General features: G+C 33.1%; 1 protein-coding gene across 2 annotated transcripts in view; it reads right to left on the bottom strand.

Annotated features, from left to right (window-relative positions):
- stumps (DBB domain-containing protein stumps) overlaps positions 1-24,876 on the bottom strand; it is a 55,806-nt gene extending 30,930 nt beyond the window's left edge. Inside the window, exons 1-2 of one of the 2 annotated variants that reach the window (XM_085958450.1) lie at positions 24,562-24,876; positions 23,013-23,864 (exon numbers count right to left, since the gene is read on the bottom strand). In XM_085958450.1, the coding sequence (XP_085814576.1) occupies positions 23,013-23,864; positions 24,562-24,661 (952 nt within the window). In that variant the 5' untranslated portion in view covers positions 24,662-24,876. Of the gene's footprint in view, positions 1-9,070; positions 9,270-23,012; positions 23,865-24,561 lie in introns of those variants that run through there. The other variant, XM_085958461.1, reaches the window with a different exon arrangement.
- Positions 24,877-25,654: the final 778 nt, after the last annotated feature.

Genomic DNA, 25,654 nt, shown 5'->3' with positions numbered 1-25,654 from the left:
CCACATCGACAGTTAGGTACTTTGTGAATCAATATCAAAATCCAGCATGAAAAAAATATCATAAGTTCTGTTTGGTATTTCAATCTCATCTATTGGCTTCCGAAAAACAAGTACTTTTAAAATATACAGTATCTACCTCCTAATAAAAACAGCCTCGATCCAAATTTATTTACTGTTAGCTACTTACATATTTATTACAAAAAATGTTACAAAAGAAATCCTAAATCAACATTATGTTCGTCGGAAATTAAAAAAATCTCCCTGAAGCTGAAGGGGAGGCAATCAAATAGAATCCCACCCCCTGACGTAAATCAACATTTCGCCTGTTGATTGAATTTTCACTTGATTGGTTTTATTAAAATAATAATAAACAAATTGGCATTCAATCTCGTATGTATACTTTGTTTACAAAATATTATATGAAAGCACCCAGTGTTAAATTTATTCAGTAAATTCTGAATATAGGCTATATAAAAGAAAACAATCATATGGTAATAAATTGTGCTTTTCAATATGGAAATATTAATATTAGCCTTCTTCTTCTACAGCAGGTTACGTTATATCTTCACGTCCAATGTTATAACTCATAACCTAATGTCCTGTATTAATTTCTTAGGTTTCGTATTCAAGAGAACGTGCTTCTGTGCAACTGTTCGGCTTTTTTATATATTGACATCTACGCCATGGCGCGCTTTTTGTATGCTTTGCAATAGCAACGCTTTTAGAGCTTGTCCAGATGACGCGTGTCTCGCCGCGATACGTCGCGAGTGCATGTGGACGGCTCAATGAGGTCACATGTACCTGGAATGCGCGAGAGTTTTTACGCGCGAGTCAAATCGCCCCATCTGGACAAGGCCAACGTCTCGATATAGAGCCGGAGTCTAAACCTGTCAATCTATTTCGGAAAATGTGTCTGACAAATTATGTAGCTTTTCTATACAGAATCTAAAATTTATAAACCCAATCAATACATGCAAATAATCGTTTTCGCTCCTACATACACTCATCGATGCATCTGATAATATATATTATATTATAAAAACTATGAATGCAGAATGATAATTAAAGATCTTCAAATGGATACAACAGAATCATAATTAACCTAAAGCTATATACATAGATAATCGTATTATGAATTCATAATAAATATTCAACGATTAAAATTGTGTTTAGATTATGCACCACCGAAAATGTTACTAATTATCACAAATTAATCTTTAATTGATTTCAAATGACATCGATTATCGTTTGATAGCTTTAATTGATTTTTTCTTTGTAAGAAGCCATTTTGAATATAGTACATAATATTGAAAGGCAAGTGGAAATTTACAACTTTACAGGAGACCAATTTTCGATAAGCTTTAAATACTTACTTAATATACTCAATTGTATAGGTATACTTATACTTAATACTTTATTGGTTTTTAGTAGTGGGCGTTTACTAGATGAGTGCCCAATTAATTCTCGTGTTTGAATTTGCGGTATTTATACGAACAAACTGTACGAAGTAATGTTTTCTAAAATTTCAGTTTTCTATCTCGACTCTAGCACACAATAATTAAGAAAATGAAATTGTCAAATAATATTAAATCCGCTGACAGAATCAACATGTCCTCCAAACTTGACTGCTGCGTGATCAGTCACGTAGTCAGTAGTGATAACCACAGAACAGATTAATAAATAGAAATGTAAAAACCATCGCCGTGGATTTCGACCCTAAGCAATAAAATCCGATCGGACAGGATGTCGCCGGAGACGGATTACGTTTATGACACTAGTTAAGAGTCTAATTGTTGTTTTCGCCGACAATAATGAAAAAGTATCCACGCACATGGTTGAAAAATCCAAGGTTTGTAAAGTCCGTAGGTACCTACCAGCGTTCATGACAATAAACAACTTCTTTTGTAGTTTATGAAGGCCATGCTTGTTTCGGGGATTTTTACGATGGTTTTCAGATTTTTTATTTTCGGCGTTTTTTTCGACTTTTTTTGTTATGTGACCGCTTATTTAAAAATACCTATTCTCTGATATAACGAGTACCGCTTATAACGAGCAAATTCAGTCGGCCTATCTTCCTCGTAATAACCAAGTTCGACTGTAGTTATAAGCTAAGTAAAGAATGTATTATATATATATATATTTTTTAATTAACTACCCTTAAAATCTTAACACCACTTCACATGGACGTAATGAAATATGACTATATTCTAAAACATTAGAGCGAGAGGTTTAAAAGAATACTATTTTATGTAATAAAAATACTTTATGCAGTCATCAAATGTTTAAAATAAATATAAAGGATAATAAGGTTTCAAAATTATGTAAATAGATTATCTACAACGTTTAAGGAATGTACAGGATCATGCTTTGAAAATAGCATAAAAGCTCAATTTTGACGTACGTTGAGCATGTGGGCCGTAAATGTATTATCATTATTTACAACAATCATAATTTTCTGCAAACAGTTTACCATATTGTGTTAAAAAAAAAAGTAACAACTAGCACTACGATCGAAAATTTACAGCTTCTTGCTCCGGCCTGAATATAGTCGGCCTTGACTAACCCCGTAAAACAAAAACATTACCATTACATGGTAATTTTATTATTCTAGCATTGAGAAAAGGCTGTAACGCCTGTCTCTTGTCCGAAGAATCTCGGGCTGAGTCAAATCAACATTTTATTTTGTTAATATGTTTTATCCAATTATTGATAACTTTACTGATGATATACCTAGATTTGGACCAAGCACGTTGAATGGCTAGTAAATAATTTACCTAAGAATATTGCAATTTATCAAACCGATCCTATCTCCATTATCTCTTTAAATTTAATATATTTATGAAAATTATACTCTCATCTCAGCCCGGTGTTGGTGGTGCGACTAGAGTTGGGTTTCGGGAATTTCCCGATGGGAATTCTCGAGAAATTTTCGAGATTTTCCATCCCGAATCCCGAGAATTGAAACATTTCGGGAAATCCTGGATCTCGAGAATCTTTTCTCGGGATTCGGGATTTCTTTATTATCAAATATTAATTGAAAAAACGATTTTCTATATGAAAAAAGTGGACAGAAAACACAAAACGTTCAAAGACTGATGGTGCATTTAACATAATTAAGCCAACGTCGACTCCAAATGAGCGCAATTTTCCAACACCAGAGAATTTTGTGTCTCAAAAGCGTACGCGACTGTCAGACACAGCGATTGACAGTCTGTGTGTTTTGAAATTCTATTTTAATTAGTAATGATTTGATTTTTGTTTTTCTACATCTACTTTGCTTGTCTTCTTACATAAATAAAAAACATATTTTTTTCGAACTTGTCTGTTTTTACACTGATTTTAGGATTTCTACAGGTTTTTTTTAAAATTTCCCGATATCTCGAGAATTCTCGAGAATTCTTTTCTGGAAATCCCGAATCTCGAGAATTCAAAATTACATCATTTCGGGAAATCCCGAATCTCGAGATTGAGATTTTCTCGGGAAATACCCAACTCTAGGTGCGACCAAATTAATTTCTTTGCTACGAAATACAATAATAATTATTAAAGATAACCCAAAAACAATACAATATGTACCTATCTACTATAATTATGTACATATCTTTCAACGTAATGTGTACCTACAAGACTACAATACATAATTGTGATTTTTTTTTTATATCACGTAAGTGACATCAATTATATCAATAAAATAAATTACTATCGCTAAAGTATATTTACATAAATAGCTACCAGTGAACATCCCCTTTCAAGGCTACATAATAATGGCTGTCTATTTTTCTGATTAATATGCACAAGCATATCTGTGTTGGCTTTCAAAGTAATCGAAGTTAACCAAAGTTATTACATTTTTATAGACATTTATTACCATGACTGTTGACTGCCATTTTTAAATACATAAACTTATTCAGGACGTCATACTAAATCTTTATAAACCTGCCTCTTCTGAGCTCAAACTTTCAATAGATATCTCTGAATGAGACCGCTTCAATAAAGTGAGGAAAATACAATATTATGAGAAAACTGTGCGTTGTGAAGATAAATCGGAATGTTTCTTTATGGCTAAATTTAATATTTCATCTCGCAGTCACAAGATTAATATGCCAAAAGAAAGATTAGGTGGATATTAAAGCATAAGATTGTCTGAAAAATAATATTACGATGATATTCACCTACTTTAATACATATTGTAACACGTATTTACTACATTTTTTAATATTACATAACGTATTTCGATATCCAAAGTAATCATACATAATTTGAAAGTAACGTTTTCTGGAAAAACGGCAATGTTATACATTTTACTGATAACTTTTTTTGTAAACAATCAATACGCAACTAAGAAAATTAAAATAAGTATATATTTTATTTTCTGGTTGAAAAATACAACAGTAGGTACAACAACAAAAAACTATATAGGTAGGTAATTCTTGGAAAACAAGATTTATACTAGTATTTTATAAATATATGTTGTTAATGTTCAAAGGTAGTTTCTAGTTTTAACGTATTCGTTTTTAATTTAAAAAATAAGATTTTTATAATAAATAAAAATGTGTACTTTTATTACTTACATAAGTACTTCTTTTATTTATCAAATCGAGCTTTTATGCGGTCACAACACCAAAGCACGCATAAATAAAAAAGATTCCAAGTTACATTCATTTATATTTTCTAGAAAATTCATGTTTCTATTAATTAGTAACAAGATACGGTAAAACTAAGATTTTTTAAATCATTTTGTGACCTTCTAAAAAACTTAAATAATAATTAAATATAAGATGTGTGTAAGTAAGTACTAATAAAAATAATTTTTCCTAAAAACCGCACATTTTATATTGTTTTTTTCTTCTAAATTCTATGTTTATTTTTAGATTAAGTACTTAGATAAAGTAAAAAAAAATATCCATCAAATATGTTAATTGAAGTTTTCAAATTCCCGTGCAGAGGCATTGATTGCAATTAATTGTATTCTCTCATCTTAGAGACCTAGATTCTACAATCTAGATGCAGTGGCGTACTTACCTCATCGCATATTTAATATGCAAAGTATTGGAGACCAGCCGGATAGGGAGCCGTAAATGTGAGACCGATTTATTTTATTTTATAGTGTTACATACAGTCATTAAGTATACTATTTTATAGTTAAGTAACAAAAATGTAGATCAAAAATAAATAGCACGATAATCTGAAAAAAAATTGGGAGGCAAGCCAAGAAAATTCTCGAAATCGATTTTGGACCGATTTTTTTTTTGTGAAAAATTCGATGGGATCTGAAGGAAAACAATTTGGAAGGAAGAACTAAGGAGCTCTCGACATTGATTTTGGACGGGATTTTTTTAAACAATGAATATTTCTAACTACAATGTTTGATTATCTTGGTCATGGCCCCCACACCCTTAAGTGGACCCCCAGGCCAGGACCTTTGGTAGGCCCCCCTACCTATCACTAATATTAAAGGCAGTATGGCGCTCTACCGTAACTTTTTCTAAATGGTGTCGAGGTAAAATTAAGAATATTTATTTTTTAGCAAATTTTAATATATTTCAATAGGTACCTACATCCACATGAATTATTGAATTATCGAGTATCGACACACATGATGATGTGTTTATCTCATTTATCTAATTGTCCCACCACGCCAGGCCTCCGGGCCAGAGACATTTCAACCCCCGGTCAAAATCGGTGGTATTGAAAGCAAGTAATAAATACTGTCCATTTCTGATTTTTTCCCAAACTTGATTCAAGGAATAATTACTAAATAACACGGAAGAATATATTTCGTGACATCCACGTTATGGGATTCAGTAGTTTGTCAGCAAATAATGTGGACAAACAATTTACCAAAAAATAAATGGGCCATTTCTACTCATATCCCCTACTTATTACAAACACGCATACATTACGTATATCAAGATACATACGTCATTACAATAAATAAAAATCAACACGTGTACTTAACGCAGCCGCGGGGGTTTGAACCCGGATCGTCCACATCACAATAATTCATTCCTCTACCCATGGCCCCCCACAAAGGGGGGGGGGTGACAGGGCTCTAGCCTGGGGACCCGGGCTCATGGGGGCCCCGGCGTGGCGAGTCCACCAAATAAGTGAGATAAACACACATCAGAAATTTGCTCTAATAGTAAAAAAGGTGCTATTTTATTTTGTGTTGTGCGATATAATTTTTAATTGTGTCATTTATTTTGATAACTCCATAATTCAAGTGGATATACTAGAATTAAAAATACACAAAATATCCTTAATTTTACCGTAAACACCATTTGGAAAACGCTACTGTAGAGCGTCACACTGCCTTTAACCTTGGCGATAGGTAGGGGGCCCGCTCAGTGACGTCCCTAGATAAAATGCCGCCCCTAGGCAGCGCCAAAATGCCGCCCCATTTTTTATATAGTATTTTTACCATCATTTCATGAGTGCAGTATCTAAGAAATGTGCTGTATGGATCCATTACTAACAACATATCAGACTAATTATTCGCAAATCTGCACGTGTCGTTTCTGGTCATCGAGGACGTCGAAGGGCAAAGGCAGTAAACCAGATATCGCGAACCCGAAAAAACCAGTGAGCTGAATTTGTTAATGAAAAGATATTTTCGTTATTACTAAGTTAACACATTTACTGCTGATCAGATAATTACTAATTAATTACCACATTTAAATATCATGTTAATTATATCTAATGGCCAACTAATGCAAACGCGCGTTGTCAGCACTAAATTTCTATATCACCTAGCTATTTCTATATATTACAAATGATTCTCTTCGATTTGCCGCCCTGCGAGTAACTGCCACCCCCAAGCGACGATCAATCTGCTTACGCCCACGGGACGTCACTGGGCCCGCTACAGTATGTGGGGGCCATGCCTCAACCCCTGTACGACGACAGGTTTCTGGTTAATTTATTACAATACAATGAATCAAATTATGTTACCGATATTTTTTTGGCAAATAGATAATACCTAGTATAAATACGGAAAAAAATTATATTTTTTAAATATTTTCTTCACATTGAAGTTTACACATTTGGATACATAAGTACCCGAAGTATGTACCTCTACATCGCACATAATTTTATTATTTTAAATAATTTCTTTGTGTCGAACAATGGCGGTGAGCGGACGTCGTCCCATCACAATATTAAATGAATCACAACACAAACATACTGACAACATAATATTCACGGCGCACATTTTTTTCACTTCGTCTACCATAGTAAAAAAAACCTTCATGCGAGTATAAATTCTATTGGGAGATCTGATTGGATTAATAATTAATTAGAAACCACATTGGACGACCGTTCAAAATCTGATGAAGGTTTGGGAATTAGACAAACGCGTAGAAGGCCCTGAATTGTAATTAATAAAATATGTAATCTAGGTAGGTATCTATACTTATGAGACATTGGGTATTATTGTATATTACTATAATATACTTCATTTAGCTTTTATTTTTATGAATTACAACATTGTAAGAGATTCTATTTTTAAATATTATATTATCAAAACTGCATTTGTTTAGTTTAGTTTAATTTGTTTAGTTGAGATTACCTCACTATAATTTATAATATGGCATGGATAATTTTGTCGTGTTGACATTATGTAAAAGCAAACAATAATACTAATTACAATTTTCGTTCCTAAACGGAGCATACAGGACTCAAACGAGAGGAATTTATATGAACATATTTTTACGAGGATTTGCTTCTAAGCATTTGCCCTGCGGCCCCCCGCCTACACACTAAAGAAAACAAACGTGACTTATACGTAGTGCTGGGAACTGAACCCTCACCCATTGCTTGGCACTACTCCAACAAAAAATAAATAGCTTTACAACACCTTCATAGTCAAGCAGACCAGCGTGCTAGGACACTAGGTCGTTACTAGATATTTTAATATTTACAATATGTACTTTCTCGATTACGAATTCTTCACCTAAAATTGGATTTAAATAATCTTATGTATGTATTCCTTTGTACACTAACATCACCAACATAATATAATATTAGTAACTCAAATAAAATATTTAAAACAAGACTTTCCCTTTGAAAGTAAGTTGATAACAGTATAAAGACGACTATAAATAAATGCATAAGACGATAACAATACTTAGTTATTGCATTTCATGTTGTAGGATACATAAGTTAACATATTTTTTACAAGAAAAGATAAGAATAATATAACATTGTGTTGATATGCAATTTCCAATATCTTGGCTCTCTTTATTGTCATATTGTTTACATTAATATATTGGTACTTAATTATAATTGTTTATGTGTTGATCATAGGTACAGCATCTTGTTTACATTAGGTTATATGATTATGTATGTCGTTGGATCAATCGAAATGAGTTTTTCATAGACGTCGAAAAATAAGGGTTACGTTTTACAATAACATGTTGTTAATAGGGTGGTATATTCAGCCTAATGCAATACTAGTGTAATAAATCATGTTCTGATGATGGGCTAAGAGCCGAAATAGCTGTTACAATAAAAATACGAATGACATTCCAAAACGTACCTACTAAATGTTTTGAGATACCTAATCATGTTTCCTTGAAAATATAGACTTTAAATAAAGCAAAAATGATTCTAAATTTGTCTTTTTATTCAGGTCCTTAATTAAGAATGTATAATAATATACTGTACTTAGATTTTTTAAAAAACACATCGAATTTGATAATAATTCATTTGACATCAAATTAAAAAGACTTAATCAAACGAATTTTAACTAAGAATATATATTTTTAATTATTATTACAACACACTCTAGCAGGTTTCGTTAAAACAAAAATGATATTTTTCACTAAATCCGTGTGCTACATTCTTGCTACATCAGAAACCATTGATTTTATTTAGCATTTCCGACCTACACCCGATTAGACTGCGAATACCTAATTACACTAAAAATACACATATGTACCAAACAATAGTAAGTAGGTATACAATTTCTCCAACCAAGAATAAATTTAATATCATTGTATCAAGACTACAAGATTAATATTATGATAAGATTGATAAGAATAAGAATGACAGATAAAATCACTTTAATTACCTTTAGGTTCCATTGTTTACTGAAGAAATATCAACACTATTAACTTTGAAATAACTATCTTTAGTGCGAATTAACTTGCGTTAAAATGTCAATCAATTAACATTCGCGATTATTCACACATCGCCGCGACGAACATTTTGGTTGCACATTGTGTACAAAATAATACCGACACTGATTCCAAGCACTCGCATACAAAACTAGCGGCAAAGAGTCCACCGCCAGCGGACGCCAACTCGATAAGCCGCGCTACAACTTCGATTTATTTTTAATTTGTGCGTCATATCATTATTAGCGAGCTTTTCGCTGGCGCTGACATGTTTATTAATATGTGTACCTTTTTTCTGCTATGCGAGTCATAAGCGATACTCATCTTTGTGTACTTTTTGTATTAAAGTTTATTTACTGTCTGCTGTTTAACACGTGTTATTTAGTCAGAAGCATGATCCTCAACTAGTTTGTATTTTTTAGAAACTACCTACATATTATTGTATTTTAAAATACATTTCTAATGATTGTGAAATAAGCAAATGCTAACTTCATAGTATTAAAAATAATCGAGGTAGATCGAGGGAGGTAGAGATCGACGTATGATCAAACTACAAAACTCCGGTAATAATTCTATTTTATATTAGTGTTCAGTACGCATTCGTCGTAGGTACTCACAGAATATATTAATTAGATATAAATATAATAGCATATCGCCGGACCAATGATTTAAAGCCGGGCTCAGATTATTACGCGAGTATTCTGAAATATGGCCAATATTGAAAGCGCGTTTCGTTACGTGATAAACTTTAATGTATAGTACGACACATATTATGTAAATATTGAAAATAACATATTATTTAACGTGTTTAATTAAGTGTATCCCAAATTTCTCCATTGTCGACATTTAAAACTTATTACGACCACACCGAGAAGATATCTTACTTCCCATTATTTGTATTCTCTGTTTGAAATGAATAAACATACCAATTTATATTATATTATAGTTTCAAGTGTAAACTACGCGAAACAAAGTAGGGTGATTGTAATATGTGCATATAAATAAAATAATATACCTATACGTTTCTACCAAAGCCTGCCGCTCCGGTAAAGTGAGCTTACATAATTTATTGTAACTGAACAAAAAATGTATTCAATATAAAATGCAATTATTATTATGTTATAATAAAATATGAACCTCATGGAACCCAGCGTCATGGCCAATTCTTCGTCAGCCTGTTACAGATATTAGAAAGACCGTCAACGTGTTGTTTCGTTGATATGCCAACAGGCCCAAGACATGGCACGAAGTCGAGAAATATCACAGCCTTGTGCTGATGTATTGATAGAGCGAAATAATTAGTTATTTAGATATATTATGCAGGAATGATTATATTAAAAATATGCAATTGGCTTAATAAAATAAAAATAAATTTCTGAAAACGCTTGATTCCGTTAAAATTAAAATAAAAAAGATGTTTTACTTCTTTGATAATTTAATTAAATTAAGACGAATGTTTCGATATTGCTAATTATGATCAACTATTACTAGATAGATAGATATTTCAAAATAAAATGTACAAAGTACACTATTGTTTTTGTAACACATAATTTAAAAAATCTGAAAATTATATTATATCCATTCTCTACGCTGAAAATGGTTAATTAAGTGAGTCATAAAATAGAAAATCAGATGTTTGGTCAATAGAGTAAACTACGATCTATCAATTTAATTCTCAGAAATGCATGTATTAATGAAAGTATTATTCATTCGACGCGTTCGTTTGTGACCCCTGCAGTTTGCCAGAACTCTTGCTTCTACAGTTCTACGAAGAGCATACAGGCGTTACGAAGGGGGTTAACGGGCGGTGCGGTACAAGATGGGTGAGGGGGGTTTACAGACAGATAAGGACCGCGACGTCCCGGGCTTGATCCCGAGGCGGCGGCATTGGACTTCGGGCACATCGAAATAATATGTATTGTTACAGATACCATTACTGCTTTTATCAAATTAATAAACTCCATAGATAAGAACTGCGCTTTATGCAAGACTAGGAGTCAATAAGTGCAAGCGTGATTCAAATTTCCGCGTTCAAAGTTCACCGTTATTCAATTTGTTGACAGATTGACTAAATTTCAATTGTTTCGTTTAGATACAATGCCATTGGAAAATTTTAGTATTGTTTATCACTTTTATCAATCTTACAAAACTTATCGATAAAGATTGTCATTTCTAAACCGTTTTTCGTGTACCTATCTAAATTTGAGAATTTACGATTCTAGTAAGTATTTATTATGATTCTCAAGAATTCGATATTGGTTTATATTGATTTCTCGAGATGTTTTTCTCTAGTAAGTCTTCTTAAGCGAACGAAATATTTGTGTATATGTATAATATGGAAAAAATCCGCTGGGATTCAATGTCGGTAGTTTTTTTTTGATGATTTTCATTCTTAGTATTTTTTCAGTAAACTTGTTATTTTTTTATAGTTATAGGTACGTAGATTTAAATATTCAATGAATACAATATTTATGTGGTAAAAAAATCTTGAATATTTCATAAAAAAATCTCAAAAAACAAGAATCAAAATATATCATTATTTCCCAAGAAATCTCGATCACAACATCAACTGTTTGACAATATCGTTCAAAACTGATAATTAAAATGGGTCATTTTCCTTTTTGGGAATACACGTCTTATTACAGGAATTGCATACCTACCTATATTATTATGGGTACCCCTGACCTTAGACTATAGATACATCCCTCAGTTGTTTGGGCTACCAGATGGATATAGAATATAGATAGAGCTGACGGAAAGGCTCCTAAATTGAAAATAGTCATTTCGTTAATCTGAATGATTTCATGAAACTCCATGAAAATGGTAGCTACCTACCTTTACAGTTTAACGTAGCAAAAATATTAGCTGTATTGCCCTCTTTTTCCAGATATAATTTTTCCCAATTATATCGACCTAAGAAGTATGTACCCAAGTCGAACTACAAAATTATGTTTCCTCCCTCTTCCCAAATCCACCCCTGGAATTGATTGTCCTGATGTTGTAGAATTTTTATTCTCCACCTTCTCATAATTTATTTATTATTTACATTGCACATAATGTTTAAAATGTGAGTTCAATCAACTATTCATTGTTCATAAGATGAGATTTAAATTTAATATTATTTTATCTTAAGAGTTTTAAATATAATTGCTAGGTATGTTAAAATATTCAAAATGGCAATAAACAATATTCACATTAGATACCAATATATTATTTTTTTGTATCAGCCATAATAATTATTTATGAATATTAAAAAAGTCAGCATTCTAAATTCAAAAAGTGTCCGGAAGAATCTTGAACCCGTGACATGTGATCAGTGATCACCCCAAGACGTAATAGGAATTTATATTATTTTGTCCGATCGTGTATAATATTTTATTGACTTATTGTTTTATGGTTATCCGTAATAACATGCGCGCATGGAGCGTTTTGGCAGTGTCACGTTTCCCGCGGATTTTTGTACCTCCCGATTACGGATTTCCGGCAGCGCGTTCGCGAATGCAACGTGGGACGTGAAAAGCTCCTAAAACCACCGCCTACGTGTAACTATGAAAAAGTCTATAAAGTTCACATTACTTGCAATGTAAACGTATCGATCACAATTCTGTTTAAATGAATGAATGTGGCAATCAATAGTTCCCGCCTGAAATACCCGAAGAGACTAGCTAGTTTCATTTTCATTGTACATTATTGAACACACTATCTACTCGTTGTATTAAATGTAATTTAAGAAATTAACAATTGTTTAGAACCTTGGAAGGTTATTGGCAATGAAACACTTATTTAGGTCTTACTAGCACCTCTGCGATTTTAATTACATATTTTTTACTGAAGGAGCAGTAACACTGGTACCCAATTGTTTCCATAATACATTTTTATTATAGTTTAAGTAACTTTGAACCATACTATTATAATATTATATGGCATTATTTTTGTTTCAGTATTTATTGTAGAGTCTGTATTCTGTAAGCTGGCGTACACGTCACACGGAAAGCATTGTGCCATCGCGTTCAATTGTTGAAAGTTTTCAATGGGAGGGAGCGAGATGGTTGCTGAAGCGGGGGAGGAAACCGCACGCCAGCTTATAGAAGACAGACTCTATGTACCTATTATAAATACACATTCTAATGAAAAAATACGCAATGATAGATAATTCAAGTAATATAAAAGAATTTATTGTTTATCAAAATTTTATGTGTGCTATAGCGATGACTTTAATAAACTGAAATAACAGAATTAAAAAACAACGTTACGCGTTGAAAGATACACCACACTTTATCAATGGAAAATTCTTTAATTAATATTATCATAAGGCAAACAATAATATTTTTGTATAGGTATATACAGTCTATACAGGCTCGCCCAACAAACAACTTTATCATGAGAAATTCGAATAATATTAGTAAATACAAAACGTTTTCATGTTATGTACGTGGTTTTACCCGAATATTGTCTTGTAGCCATATCGAAATTAAAAAAGCAAGACGATTCGAATTTTAAAATTATTCAAATGGCGGATATCCGGTCGGGCATTCGCGAATGCACTCGCGGGCATAGATTAGCAGGACCGCTGTCAAAGAAAGACGAATGATGTGCTTTATTGTATGGGGCCCGCAAAGACTTGGTTTGCGAATGACTGACATTTTGTTATTATGCATGGGCGAGGAGCTGTCATAAGTTTTGCATGCTGGACGAAGGGGGGATCGCTATTGGACTCTTGTGAATACCAACGAAGACAGACATTGTCAATATTAAAAAAATGTTATGTCAATCAAACGATTGCAATGGCTCGTAAAATAAGCCGAACAACATAACGATATATACATTCGAGTTTCAATATTGGGACCATACCTAAATAAAATTTGATATACTTAAAAAGGATTTCAAGTTATACACGGTTATATTTTTTATAAAAATCGATGTTTTTTAAAATAGATATAAAAATTATTAAAACTATGAATTTGTCAAACTAAATTTTAATAATAAATATGACCATAAAATATGTGTTATAATAAGATACGGTCCGATTCAACAAAGTCACATTTTATTACATTTTTTACAATTAAATTTTAAGTTTATCTGTGACTTGAAATAAAATATATTTTTATTTTTCATGTTTTCAGATACACATTTATTAATTAATACAGTTTAAATTGTAAATTATAAAAAAAATGTCTCAAATTGCAAGTTTCGTATTTTTCCGATAGGTGCCTCTTTTAGAAAGGCTGAGTAAAGACTTCACCTTAACTGCCTATTTTTTATTCTTAGTTGATAACAATAACATTTCCACAACTCAATTTGATCGAAATAAAATAATAAAATACAGCCTTTTGATTATTCTAGTGAATGGGCAGGCACAGGCAGATTTCCACAACCCCCGTGGCCTATCCATACATACTCAAAGATAAATAAATTATGAATACCAACCAAAGAAAAAAACTTCACACTGGAAAATACAAAATTTATACTTGAACAATCATTATACAACAAAAATAGTTCTAAATATACCATAACCTAACTGATTAAAATTAGAAAATATTTACCCAAACAAATTTAACATTTTTCCATACCTACCCAGTACCGAGTGAGTAAGTCTTATTTATGTCTGTAAACTTTTATCGTATATTATTGTTTTTGATAAACAATTTATTTAAGTAGGTACATTTTATTTTGTTAAGTTAAGAGATACCTATATTTTTCAATTTAGTCTTTGACAACATCTGAGGAGACGGTTAAAGTCGGTAGCAAAGTCTGTCACAGTTTCGTGTCGGCGTCAGCGGGACGAGCTCCCGATAATGATTTGTCGCGAATAAAGTAGTCACAGTGTCTTTTAACAGGAGTGTTCAATCACCGAATCGAAGACCGTAATAAAACATAGTTAAAAAATACCTAAAAACATATAATAAGAAAAACCTGCTTGACAAATTATTATTTTCATTGATCGCATTTGAATGTTTCTAGCACGTATATTAAGTAATTGATGCAGACATAGATGTAGAAAATAAATAGATAGAAGGTTTATACGGTTAGAAATCTACCGTGCGAATGGCATGGTAAAAAAATATCGCGTTTTCAACCGACCTATGTATGCTCCGGACATGGACGCAGGTTGAGTAGCAATAAAAAATAGTTGCAAATTCTAATGCGGCGAACTGGTCCATGATCTCTTGACTTCGTATTAAGATCTATAGACTCAATGCTGCTATTCTAGTCAATTAATGGGTCTAACTAACTACTACCACTAGTGAATTGATGGATTCTTGATAAAAAAAAACATTATTCATAAAATGAAATGTGTATTTGGACAAATCACAATATATTCAATGTCTTGAGGGCGCAAAGACACAGATGAGTAGGTCACCCGCCCCCGGAGGAGATGGGGGATCATGTTAGGAGGGATACAGAGAGGCTACTGGAGAGAGAGAGAGATATCTCAGGTTTGAGATTCCTGGAGAACGGTTGTGTTATCGGCCATGGGCTTGAATGATTTGTAGCGCAGTAAAGTAAATAAGTAAGACATTAACTAATGAAACTTCAATTTCAAAATTCAAAACTACTATTTTAAGCGTTCCAAAAATCCCGTCAGCAAGACTTATTCCATCACAAAGTAAGTTATAACTTTTTTTGTATCTTTTCTTGGTCGTGCACTCATGGCTGAGGATCGTGACCACATTTAAATTTCGCCATCCTTTGAGCAACCAAGACTTTCCATCCTTCTCGATCTTCCGCTTCTCTCAGGGCAGAATGGATGGTGCCCCCAGTCAGCTCTTTCACTTGGTCGCTCCATCGCGCAGATGCGTATCACAAAGTAAGTTATAACTTTTTTTTGTATCTCTTCTTGGTCGTGCACTCATGGCTGAGGATCGTGACCACATTTAAATTTCACCATCCTTTGAGCGACCAAGACTTTCCATCCTTCTCGATCTTCCGCTTCTCTCAGGGCAGAATAGACGGTGCCTCCAGTCAGCTCTTTCACTTGGTCGCTCCATCGCGCAGATGCGTATCACAAAGTAAGTTATAATTTTTTTTTGTGTAGCGTTAATGAAATATAGCGCTCACGAGAAAACAATACCTCGTATGCCACATGAATTTTTTTTTTTTGCATGAGATGATAAAAATCTATATAGTCTCTATGATTCCATCAAATGTATCACGTATTTTTCGTATTCTACTATTAATCTTAATAGTGAAATACAAAAAATGAAAATTTTTAATGCAGGACTATAGAGAGTTTTCTTCATCTCGTGTTTTGTGGCATACGAGGTATTGTTTTCTCATGAGCGATAGGTATACCGATGAAACAAATATCTTATTTCATATTGCTCTACTATAAATTTGCAAATCGGTATTTACTGCCTTTGACCTTACTAGTTTGTTAAATCGTTATGTAAGAATATTATAATAGTTGTAATCATGACTTGAGATACCCTGCATTACTGGACAATGTGATGTTTTCAAAGAGAGATGGCCAAGGACTTTTAGCTCTTAGGAAAGCTCGAGGCGCCATCTAAATGAGCTGCCCTGAATGCAAAATAAGCTGCGCAACATCATAGTTCGCGAAGCTTTTCCGAAAAAGGCGGGATTTTTAAAATTCAGCCGGTCCCACGAAACATTTAAAAACATAACATTATGTAAATTCGCGAGTTATGTTACCGGCTCATCGATGCTACTTATTTAAATTGACATATTATTTGCCTGCCAAAATAAATTTGAATTATTGAATATGTGTATTAAAATAATGGACGAGTGGTAAAATGTCCGCTTATGAGGTCTTGGGACAATAGCTCGAACCCCTTGTCTGTAAAATTCACATGTGTTAGTTGGATCCAGACCATGGACCTCAGTGTCAAACCTTCATGCGAGGCGATTATTTAAATTTTAAAGCCTACCCTCTTAATTTTAATTTCGTATTAACGTACATATTTTAATTAAGTACTTAATAACTTAAATTTATATATTCTATAAAAAATATATAATTGTCCAACTAAATCTGTCTATTGGCAAATTATAAAGTGATTTTAGACTTGGTCAACCAGATGGCACGTAGCCATTCCACTTATACGAGCTATAACACAATTTAATAAAGGCTTCAAATAATTTGGTATATTTCACGCACACAATGCATACAAACGATTACACACATTTAGTAAACAAAAAAACACACTCACACAATGTCAAAACCTGAAGTTATAAATGAATAAAAGCCAGACATTCTTACAATATTTTTATAAATATTCATTAATTTTTTCGCGTTAAACTCGATGTTAAACGATCCCTTCCACAAAACGCTGAACTACCGAGACAGTAGAATTTTCTACAAAATTCAAGTCTTGTAAATATGGCTGTCCTAGGACTTTCTTTCAGTTACCTACCATATCTTACCAACCTCCAATAAGCAACCTCGGTAGACCAAATAGAATGTGCAACTGGCTAATAGACTAGTAAAAAAAATAAGAAATCTCTTCAAGAGGTGGCCAACAACCAAATCAGATTATAAAGCATGGAAAAAAACGAAATAATGGTCAACTGCCAAATATTGAAAAATTAGTTATACCTACATCCACGTAGTAGGAATAGGTATGTGCCTTCGATTGAAACTGTACTTGTGCGTAGATGCAGGGTATGGTTGGCTATGGCTACACACCACATTGACTACTTCCGCACATTTCCCCACATGATAACACCAAGTCCAAACCAGCTCTGAATTGAATACCAAGTCTTTGCCTTTCGTCTAGCGGTCTTTATTTGCGCGCGGTCTGAAAGAATAGACTTCCTTCCTCCTCGAAAGTGCGTGTTTTTGATCATTTTTAGTTTTGTAGGAAAATTGCGAGACTGGCTTGTAGCTGATTTAATCATTAGTCAACATGAGAATCATTTTCACAGCTTTAATTTAATATATTTAAAAACTCCGAATAATATAATCAATTTTGTTTCTTTTCATATTCATACATAATATAAACCGTGGACTTCTGAAAACCGTCGTATATACCTACGTACAAAATCTTACGGCCACCACAAATATTTGCTATAAAATTACAAAGCACAAGTTGGTGTATTATTATTTATTACATTATTACAAACTAATATAATATATTCATTCATTCAATATAATTTTTATGATATACTTATATAAATGTATACGTAAAGATTATTCTAAACAACAGCTTTCTTTGAATAAATAACAGTTAGGTATATTGTTATAGTAATATGTAAAATACTGAAAAAGAGGGTTTAATATTAAAAACTGGCAATTATTTTTAATTGCATCCACAATAAATAAAGACATCCGCTTCTGTGCGCAATCAATTAATCCTTATTATCATTTATTTACAACGCAATTCGTTTGTGTCTCCATTAATTTCTTAGAATATGGCCAACAGAATATTTCTTCAGTACTTAATTCATATTATTATGCATTTAAATTGAAAACAAAATAAAACAGTACAATAACAAGGTTGGTTAAATAATCAAAATATGTAGATACATTAAAATTAAAGACGATTTATTAATTCCACAATGAAATAAAAAAAATGATTTTATGGGATGACATATTCATTGATACAATATTTAGTTGGATTCCACATTATAATATGACTAATGATTTGAATCAACCAGACTGCTGAAAATAGAACCGGAACCTGACCCTGAGAACCCCTTAAGGCGATGTCTTTACATATTAGAGGCACCTAGAGGAAAAATACGAAGCTTACAATTTGAGACATTTTTTTGATCGGAAAACATTTTTTTTATTCTACAGTTGAATTTTTTTTTATAAAATGTGAATTTCTCAAAGGACACCATCTTATTATTACATAATATGTAATAATAAGATGGTGTCCTTTGAGAAATTCACATTTTATAATATGTTATGGTCATATTTATTATTCAAATTTAGTTTTTTGACTAATTCATAGTTTCAATATTTTTTATACTCATTTTAAAAAACATCGATTTTTATAAAAAATATTAATGTGTATAACTTGAAATCATTTTTATTTATATCAAATCTTATTTAGGTATGGTCCCAATATTGAAGCTCGATTTGATATAAATAAAAAGGAAAAGGATTTCAAGTTATACACATTTATATCTTTATAAAAATCAAAAAAATGTCTCAAATTGCAAGCTTCGTATTATTCCGCTAGGTGCCTCTGGTAGGTAAAGACATCGCCTTAAGTATTTTGGTTTCCGGAGGATCCGTTATTCTCATATTTTTAGTCATCAGTCATCACACATGCTCTACCAAAAAATATGTAGGTACATATCCCAACCTTCTGACGTTGATAATGATTATTTTTTACTAATAAGGTTGAATGTCTATAGATTGTGGTGTCGCATGCTCTACCTACGCCATCACCCAGTAGCGGATCGACAAGTGCAAATACGATAGGATTAAAATTTGGAGAGATCTTGACGCTGTCTAGCAATCAAGTCAAGTATGTCACCTATTAGTATTATTGGTACAATGATCCAAACCACAAAACCTAGTCTCCAATATTAGTAAACTTTGTAAAGCGTTTCAGTTACATGACTTACATGTAGATAGGAATTATTCAATTCAATTTCAATTCAATTTATTTATTTTACATATTCTGGACATTATAAATTATATGTTTAAGACGTTCACAACATGACATGATGATATGAGGTATTATAAAGAAGAAAGAAAAGTAATAAAATGGATAAAAATGAAAATATAAAAAAGGAACATATTATAAACATACAAACGCAGTGAAAATACAATTATACATCTATAGTACATTATATAATTTAGAAAAACACTAACTGAGAGAATATATCACAACCAATAGAAAAAACTTTTTTCAAAAAAGTAAGCCAACCGGTCGGGAATCGAACCCGGCATCTCCAACGGGTAAACGCCCCAAACTCGTCGCATTCAGCCATTATGCTACGGAAGACATACTAATGACAACTAATATTTAAGCTATTGGCTATTAAATACCTACCGAAGTAACATGATTTCGAAGAGCGCTGAGTGGTAGGTATTTAATAGCCAATAGCTTAAATATTAGTCGTCATTAGTATGTCTTCCGTAGCATAATGGCTGAATGCGACGAGTTTGGGGCGTTTACCCGTTGGACATGCCGGGTTCGATTCCCGACCGGTTGGCTTACTTTTTTCAAAAAAGTTTTTTCTATTGGTTGTGATATACTCTCTCAGTTAGTGTTTTTCTAAATTATATAATGTTCAATAATCAGAATGATGTATTCTAAAATCTTGTGAATTATTCGTTTGAATAAAAGAAATAGTTAATTAAACATCTATAGTAGTTCAAAGAAGTACCTACACCGAGTTTGCTAATGAGACCCTATGTTAAGAATTTATAACACAGCGTCCATCTAAACTCACCTCACGAAAATGGAATATACCTATCAACACCCGAATCAATTTTGTTGAACATAGTTACCGCCCTCCCAATTGGAATTACCAGTGGAAGGTTGGTTCTGCACCTTGGGAGAATAAACAACTGATGCTCCTTATTTCTAAGATAGCTATCAGGGACACACAGGTCAACACTGCTCAGAATGGCAGAGTTCTCATTTATACCTCGTATAAGTCGAAAAAAATACGTAGCTAAATAAGTAAACCACACTGACCAGAATCCAATGGATGCATGAGCAAGTGTTGCTGGATTTTTCTGTGGTGTTTCCAAATCATGTAAGTATATAATAATAATTCTTACTTATTCCACATATCTAAATACTATAATAAGATATTATTATCGATTGAAAATATCATAATATTAGAGGGGACGAAATCGATCCGGGGTTATTCGATTATGTCGAGTGTATACTTATAGGTACTTGTTATGTCTTTCCTATTAAATTTGACACCATTGTAGATAACCTATTTTATATATTCATACAAAATTTATTATAATATATTATAATATATTATTCGAGTTTTTTATGATAATTTTAGTACCTCCCTCCGTACGCTTGGTAGAATGTAAAACAGCTAACACACAACAATACTCATACCCTGTAATTTAATTCAGGCACACGATAAAAATTCAAAAGAATCAACCATGAACAAGGAGATAAATCAATTCCTACATTTGAGGTGATAATAAACACTGAAGAGTCATTAAAATTAAAATCACGTCGACGGAATGGTGAATAAATCACATCCATTTGTAAAAAGAGTTGTCCACGCCCCACGGAACGACAAACCAAACAAAAACCAGATTATTATCAGCTGGGTTTTTGGGGAAACATTACCATTGTGCGTGAGTGTAGTTTTGGGGAAATATTATTATGTGTGGGGGGATAGATAGACATAAGAATGAATCAGGCGAGCTTTCGAGGAAATTATGAGTAAAGATGCGTCTGGATTAAAAAGTCTATTAATATCTACGAAAATATTGCGGCGGCGAAGTTTTGTTTTGTTTACATTAAGTTTTTTGACTTGCGCGTTTGTGGTTATGACAATATAAAGGTTAAAAAATCTAGTTATAAATATGACACAGATCTTATTTTCCTGTTTGTATAAGATAATTACAACAGGCAACGATGACAGCGTTTATTTACTGTATTGGTTTAATTAACTACTAATTATTATTATTAGTCAAATACTTTTTTTTTAAATTACAATTAAAATGTATCTATGTAATAACAATATAATTTACGTGCATAATAATGATACAAATAAAACATAAAATTATGAAACTCTTTATGACAGAATGTTGGCATTAAAACCAAGAAAAAAGAAAGTTTGTAGGTACGATACTTCTTTGAACGACATTTTAATAATTACAGCTTTAAATTAAACTTATCTGAAACCAATGTCTCTACTTTTTCTCTTCTGTTTTATTATAGATAGAAACAGCCCCATCTATTGGCGAATCATAAAACAACTGATTGAACAAGTAGTGGATTAAAAAATCAAGTGCTGTAAGTTTCATCACTCCATCTATATTTTAAATTATGTAAATAAGATTTAAATATTAGTAGATGACATAGTCGGGGATCTGCAACGCAGTACCCAAGGGTGCCGTGCCTCGTCGGAAGATATTTCAGTACAAACACACCAGACGTCAGAAGAGATAGAAAAGGCCATTTGACAAGAATAATGCTAGATTTTCTTTGAATCTTTCCCCTAATTAAATCTTGTAAATTATGATAAAAACTCATATCTTATAAATACACTCCTTTATTAGTGATTCCCAACCTGGTTTCCGCGAGCTGTGCCAGGGGTTCCGCGAAAATTCGTAAAATCTTACGAAAACGACTTGAAATCGTTTTAGTAATAGGGTGACCACAAGGTTAAACGGAGCCTTTTGTTCGGTTAAAGTGGCGAGAGTTTTACGTGGAAGGACATTTTTGCAGTAACAAGGAATGATTATTGAATATCACCGCCTACTACGCACTGCTCACTTTGTTTCTGTCAAAGCCTTTAATATTTCCACGTGAACTGTACAGCAAAGCTTGTTGATTATTTTTGTTAATCCCGTTAGATTTTGACAATGCGGAAGTAGGTACCTAAGTAGTCTATCCGAAGTGTAGGCAATACATGAAATACCTATTTCTTTAATATGTGTTTTTTTCAAAATTGATAGTTAATAAAAACAGTAAAATTTTCCATACGTTGCTTCGAGCAGCAAATTTTAACAAGACAAATTAAAGGAGGAATGCTACTAACTATATAATTTTCTAAGTTGATTCCGAGTTGGTAACACATTTTTCTCATTTTATGGTGCCTAATCCATACGAATTATGACTAATACAAAAGGGCTAAGATTTCTGTTTTGCTTCATACGTGTTAAAAAATCCATGTAATCATGGCAATTTTCAAATGTTGTATTGCGTCTTCTACGGAACAAAAGTTGCCGATCTCGTACGTAGACTATGCTTTAGCCATAATAAAATCTCTTACCTTTCATGCTTTGCCCTCTGGGCCGCTTCTTCCTCGGCGTCGTCGCTCCCGCTCCATTAATGGTGCTGATTGGAAGAGGAGGTTCCATCACGTGCAGCGTGGTGACAGGATTACACTTCTCGGGACCAGAAGAAACACTCGTCACAAACACTGGTGATCCGTCATTAGTCACCTTCGGCGCGACCATCTTCGGCACCTGGCTCGGAACAGACGTGACTTTCAACAATCCCTTCCCGGCAATCCTATCCCTACTCAAATAAGCACCGATAGAATGTCTTCGTTTCCCCGATAGAGGCATGGTATGGAATGACTCGTCGTGTGCACTAAACTCAAGATTTCTTCTTCTCATAGCATTCTGTTGTAACTCCATTGTTTTTATTTCCGCGCTGGATTTCAAGGATATATTTCTGCTGTGGGTAGGTCGACGATTTGAACGAACATTGAAATGAGCTGAATGATTCGGAGGAGCTATATCTGTAGGTCTTGGTTCACCGAGTATAATTGACTGGGTATCTTTGGAGTATGCAGCGTTGGCGGAAAAAGATCTGAGAAGAGATCTAAAGCTTCTTTTGTTTGGATCAGATCTTGGAGAAGCTCCACCGTTTGGTACGAGATATTCATTTATGGGAAGGGTATTCGGTCGGACGTTTGGTTCTCGTTTGTCTGTTTTGGGAGAGTGATTCTTGATTGGGGAATTGTGTGCTGAACAATTGATGTTGATGATTGATGATGATAGGACGCTTTCGTTTGAGGTGCTGTTTGCGCGCATGTTTTCAGCGCGGCGATTGTAGATGCTCGAGCAATGATGATGGAAGAGCTCTTCTTTTGGCACGGTGAAATACGACGGGTTATCTGTAATAAAAAAAAAAGTTGGTTCAGAATATTGTAACAAAAGATTTTCTTATAGTGTATAGAATAGGTATTATAATATTATATTATTACCAGCTACATGCCCTAAAATCCATGTACAGAAACTTGTACGTATACAGTTGGCCGTATTACACTTCACCGTGAAATGTTGTATCGGAAATATGGCCGTATATTAAAGACCGTCCAACCTCTTTGGGTCGTATAGTACCGACATACAATCATGTCTAAATAAAACACGGTTCTTGTCGGTTTACACTTTACAGGAAACCAGCAGCAAACAAATTTTGAAAATAACCGATATACTGGATTATTTGTTAGGTTAGTTTAGGTTTTCATTCTTGAATTCATGAACTTTTCCAAAATCACACATGGAAATTTAATTAATACTCATATTGAATCTAATAAAATTGGAGACCGTATAGTATATGGTCTTCTCTTTCGGATAGAAAGCTCACGGCGAACTGTGCAATGTTACGTAAAATTTACATGTAACCCCTAAAATCACCCATCAAAAAATTAAATAATGAAATCTGGATAATTCGTTATATGTACGAGTATTATCATTATGTACAATTTCAGTGTGCCAAGTGCTTTATTTTCAGATTGTGATCATTACTAAATTACTTAATACAATTATGTAAAATAAAATTAGATATGTACATCATATTGACAAGAGTACCTATATTATGTATACACAGATTATTTTCTTGTTCACATCCATTATTAAAACACGTTAGATTAGAGATTAACATCGCACAACACGAAACACATTTTGACATTATGTTCAACGCGTAAATTGCGTTAAAACAACTTTAAGCATAGTTATCACGTAATTAATGAAGTTATCTAGATTAATTTGAATGTAGGTATTATTTATAAATTTTAATAACCATTTTTCGATTTTATTGAAATACATTGGTTATATTTATATGTAATTAATTCTAAGCACTATTCGACATTTCAACGCGTTTCGTTAGAGCAGCTTTTTACTACTGCTGCGTCTCAATGTGGTACATTTTTAAAAGCGGCAATGTCCACTACAATCAATCAAATAAATTAAAGCGTGTATGTAGGTAAGTGAAAAGTCGATATGCGTTTTTTTTTCCCGACACGTTCTGTGATTTGAAGTAAAATTCGGTCGTTACAGTGTACGATGCATACGAAATAGTGTCAATATGTACATAGAAGGTAATAAACGCGCAACCATAAACAAGATAATAAAAGTATCAGTAGCTATTGACAATGTAAGTGCTCGAATGGGAATTGCATTTACTGATTAATAACTAAGCATAATACCCCGTTTACACGTGCATGAATTTACTGCTACAGTCCTACAAACTTATCTAAAGAACGGTCAAAAATGGAACTGCGAACTGCCATGTGGACGCGATTTTGAAAACGTCATTCGAGATGTCAGATTCTGTCCAGTTGCGAGTCTTGATTGGGTAGTTTTCGACAGTGGCTCCCCCATCCATTCTTTAGATAAGTTTGTAGGTCTGTAACGGCATGTATTATAACGGCCACAACAACCATAAACTAACGTGTAAACACGTATTATCGTGCAAGATGCAAGATTGCATGCATGGATTAAAAACGTTCAGAAGCTTCTGAATTTTCACGCGACAATTGGACTGTGCGATATTTGCGCCTGTGCATTAGAACGATTGTGGCGAACCTGCCGATAAAAAAACGAACTAAACCGCGTAGAGATTCATTTTGAGGTCAACCGATTTTCACGATCTGTCAAATAGTACCATACAATGGCAACGTAG

Source organism: Rhyacophila brunnea, unplaced genomic scaffold (assembly GCF_057557595.1).
Source record: "Rhyacophila brunnea isolate RB1 unplaced genomic scaffold, BYU_Rbru_1.0 scaffold_11, whole genome shotgun sequence".
NCBI classification, from domain to species: Eukaryota; Metazoa; Arthropoda; class Insecta; order Trichoptera; family Rhyacophilidae; genus Rhyacophila; species Rhyacophila brunnea.
Note: the sequence above shows the minus strand (reverse complement) of the source record. Positions and strands in the feature narration are given on the sequence as shown.